Source organism: Bos indicus, chromosome 16, assembly GCF_029378745.1.
Source record: "Bos indicus isolate NIAB-ARS_2022 breed Sahiwal x Tharparkar chromosome 16, NIAB-ARS_B.indTharparkar_mat_pri_1.0, whole genome shotgun sequence".
Classification (NCBI taxonomy): domain Eukaryota; kingdom Metazoa; phylum Chordata; class Mammalia; order Artiodactyla; family Bovidae; genus Bos; species Bos indicus.
The window spans coordinates 56,928,324-56,931,353 of NC_091775.1; the positions used below are offsets into that span (position 1 = coordinate 56,928,324).

At 36.8% G+C, this 3,030-nt stretch overlaps 1 protein-coding gene across 8 annotated transcripts in view; it reads left to right on the forward strand.

Moving 5' to 3' along the window:
- The window catches only part of RABGAP1L (RAB GTPase activating protein 1 like), a 739,452-nt gene that overhangs the window by 641,724 nt on the left and 94,698 nt on the right, over positions 1–3,030 (forward strand). Inside the window, exons 1-2 of one of the 8 annotated variants that reach the window (XM_070768915.1) lie at positions 10–85; positions 2,288–3,024. The exons of 4 other annotated variants lie outside the window; for them this stretch is intronic. In XM_070768915.1, the coding sequence (XP_070625016.1) occupies positions 2,914–3,024 (111 nt within the window). In that variant the 5' untranslated portion in view covers positions 10–85; positions 2,288–2,913. Of the gene's footprint in view, positions 1–9; positions 86–131; positions 1,102–1,742; positions 3,025–3,030 lie in introns of those variants that run through there. 3 more of the 8 variants (XM_070768914.1, XM_019976232.2, XM_019976235.2) reach the window with 3 other exon arrangements.

Below are 3,030 nucleotides of genomic sequence, written 5' to 3' on the forward strand. Positions count from 1 at the left end.
ACAGTGACTCCTGAAGTCTGAAAGGGGGGTAATAGCTGTTTATTTCTGAGACTGGAGGAAAGAATCTTTAGGAAAAGAGGAAAAGGTAGTGTAAAGACAGTTTTTTAAAAAATAGATCATTGGTTTGCTAAAAATTTTTTTTAATTGAAGGATAATTGCTTTACAGAATTTTGGTTTCTGGCAAACATCAACATGAATCAGCCACAGAAGTATGCTTTTTTGGTGGGGACCACAGATATACATTTAACCGTATGAAAAAAGGACATTTAAATTTTTGTTTCCCAGACTGTAAACTCTGGAGGAACATTTAAGGGTGACAGAAAATGAACGATACATACAGAACTGTACAGAACCCTTGCTCTAGAAAGCGTATGCAGCGTGGCTATTGGAGAAGACCTCTTGGATTGAGGCACAAACTGTTACGGATAATTCTAAGGCACTCTGGCTAATTAGAACAGTATTTTGAAGATAATAAATCAGGAGCTTTGTAAAAATACCTAATTGTTTACCTAATAACCCACGTGGAGCTCTAAAAGGACTTAATTGTTTGAAGTGGTTAGCTTTTTCGTCATTTTAAAACCGTCTTTACAGCCTTTGATTATGTTTCTAAAAGTGTTTTGCACTCTTATAGCCCCAATGCCTTAACGGTTTTATGACTTTATAACACAGTACCTAAAACGATTTAATACTGTTTTCCCTGGTCCTTTCTTTTTTTTTTCCTTGGTTATGAGTGTTCTTAACCAAGAAGATTACCTATTGTTAAACCGAATGTGTTCTCCCAGGCTGCACAGGCAACTGCTCAAATGCAGTCATAATTCTTGTTTGCCCCTGGGCGGTTGCCAGCAGGGAATAAGGCATTATGGGAAGTGGTTTCTTTACCTTCCACAACAGGTGTCTTTGTCAGCGCACCTGATTCAGATACCATTGTGGAAGCACTGAGTCACTGGAGCCAAGGAAAATATGAAAGCCAGAGGAATTGCTTTCACAGCTAGAAAGTGGTCCTGCGAGATAAATCGGAAGCTTTCTGGTGCTAGTGAATGCACGAAGGGAGTCACAGTATCTTTTCAAGTACTTCTGAAAAGATAAAAAGGAATTAAAAAGGTATGAACTGCCTGACGCTTTAGAATACCTCATCTCCTGATGATCATTTAATCTTTACCTGGTTAGTCAGTGTTGAGTGTGGGAAGAATTTTTAAGAAAAATAATGCTTTAAAAGGCACAACTGCCTTGTAGGGGAAAAAAAAATGAAGTGAAAATGCTTTACCAGCTCCAGCATGGGTCAAACACAGTTTGAAGCTGTTTTAATCTTGAGGATTTATTTAAAGCATTGCATTTTCTGTTTAAATAAGCCTATTAGTCTTGCTTCTGTTTCCTGGCAGTAAGGTGTTTTAGCCCTTCTGTGTGTGTGAGAGTGTGTGTGTGCGTGTGTGTGTTTTGTGTACGTGTGTTTTGTGTGACTGTGTTTGTAATCCGGAATGCTATGGTAGCTGCAAAACTCTTCTAATCACATTTAAATAGAACAGGGTACTATTTAAGTAATCATATTCATCTAGGTGGAAATACTTTTGAAAGACAAGGAAAAATAGGCACTAGAAATTTCATTCCAAGTCTTGTTTTCTGAAAAACAAGCAAACTAAATAACATAATACTGCTATGGGTAATTAGGACTGAACATTGTATTTGATTAAAGATAAACATTCCCAGTTGATTTCTGATTCTAACAAATATTTCTCATAGTATTGCACTGTCATACTCTAGAAAAAGCAGAGAAGATAATAGCTTAATTAGAAATACTGGCAAAACAACTTCGGGAGGAGCTTTATCTGCCCTCCTCCCTTTTTATTTGCTTAATACTTTCCCCATGGAATTAGCCTACATTATATTTCCTGGTGATTTAGGCAACCTTGTATTGATAATTTGGACAGTTTTCACATTTTTCATCAGGGCACATTGAGGTTCATTTACTGTCTTCAGCTTTACTTAAAAAGACGCTTCTCATAGCTAAGGCACCAATAGTTCATTACTATCTGCTGATTTGGGTAATTAAAAGAAATCTCTAAGCTTAAAAGTAGACAAAGAGAACTTTTATCATGGGAGAATAATAATCAGTTTAGAAATGACAACCTTGTGTTGTTTTCAGAATAACAGTGGAAAACTAAATTCTCTCAAAATCAAGAATTCTGTTTAAAATATTTGTTGCTTTTTTAGTGGGAGAAGAGGAAATGGTTATTAACTGATATTGCAGTCTGTTTCATTTTTATATTTTGGTACTTTTTGTTTTTAACAGAAATACTCAGAGGGGAAAAGGAACCTTTTTTTGTTTTTCACACTTCTTGAGATAATTTTTAATTACACCAAGAATTCGATAAACTCTGAAAAATTAAATGTTGCCCTCTATTTATTTTCTGTGAACGTGAAAAAAATAAGCAGTAAGAAAATCTACATCTTCTCCAAGAAGACAAATCTTGATATAAGTAATACTGAAGTAAGAAGATAAACTTAAAAAAAATTCTGATTATCAAGAACATAACATCAATTTTTGTGGTTTTGGGTTTCCTTTTTTTCATTTTTGCTCTAGGATATTTCCAGTTAGGAGACTTTTTTGAAGTTTAAAGAAGATTTCCAAAAACTAAATTTTCCAGCTGCTCTGTTAAGAATGCAGAAGGTGTTTATAGTATATACTTCCTCCGTAGATAAGAGACCTCGCTCAGTTTTCTACTGGGGGTGAATTGCTAGACAAGCCTGTGATAGCAGCTGCTTTTTTTTTTCCCCTCCTCTGGATTTTTGACACTCCACCCCCTCAAACTCAGGTGGGTGTGTGCACTGGCACCAAGCTGCAATAGGATTTTCCCCTGGATAGTCTGGTCTGGAGCTGGGACAGCAGCTGCTGCTGTGGGAAGACCAGCTGGCAAGATGATGGAAGAAGTCTCCATTATGGTAGCCTATGACGCCCATGTTTTCAGCCAGCTGCACGACGAAGACTTCCTCACTAGTCTGGTGGCCATCAGCAAGCCCAGGTCTATGGTAGGT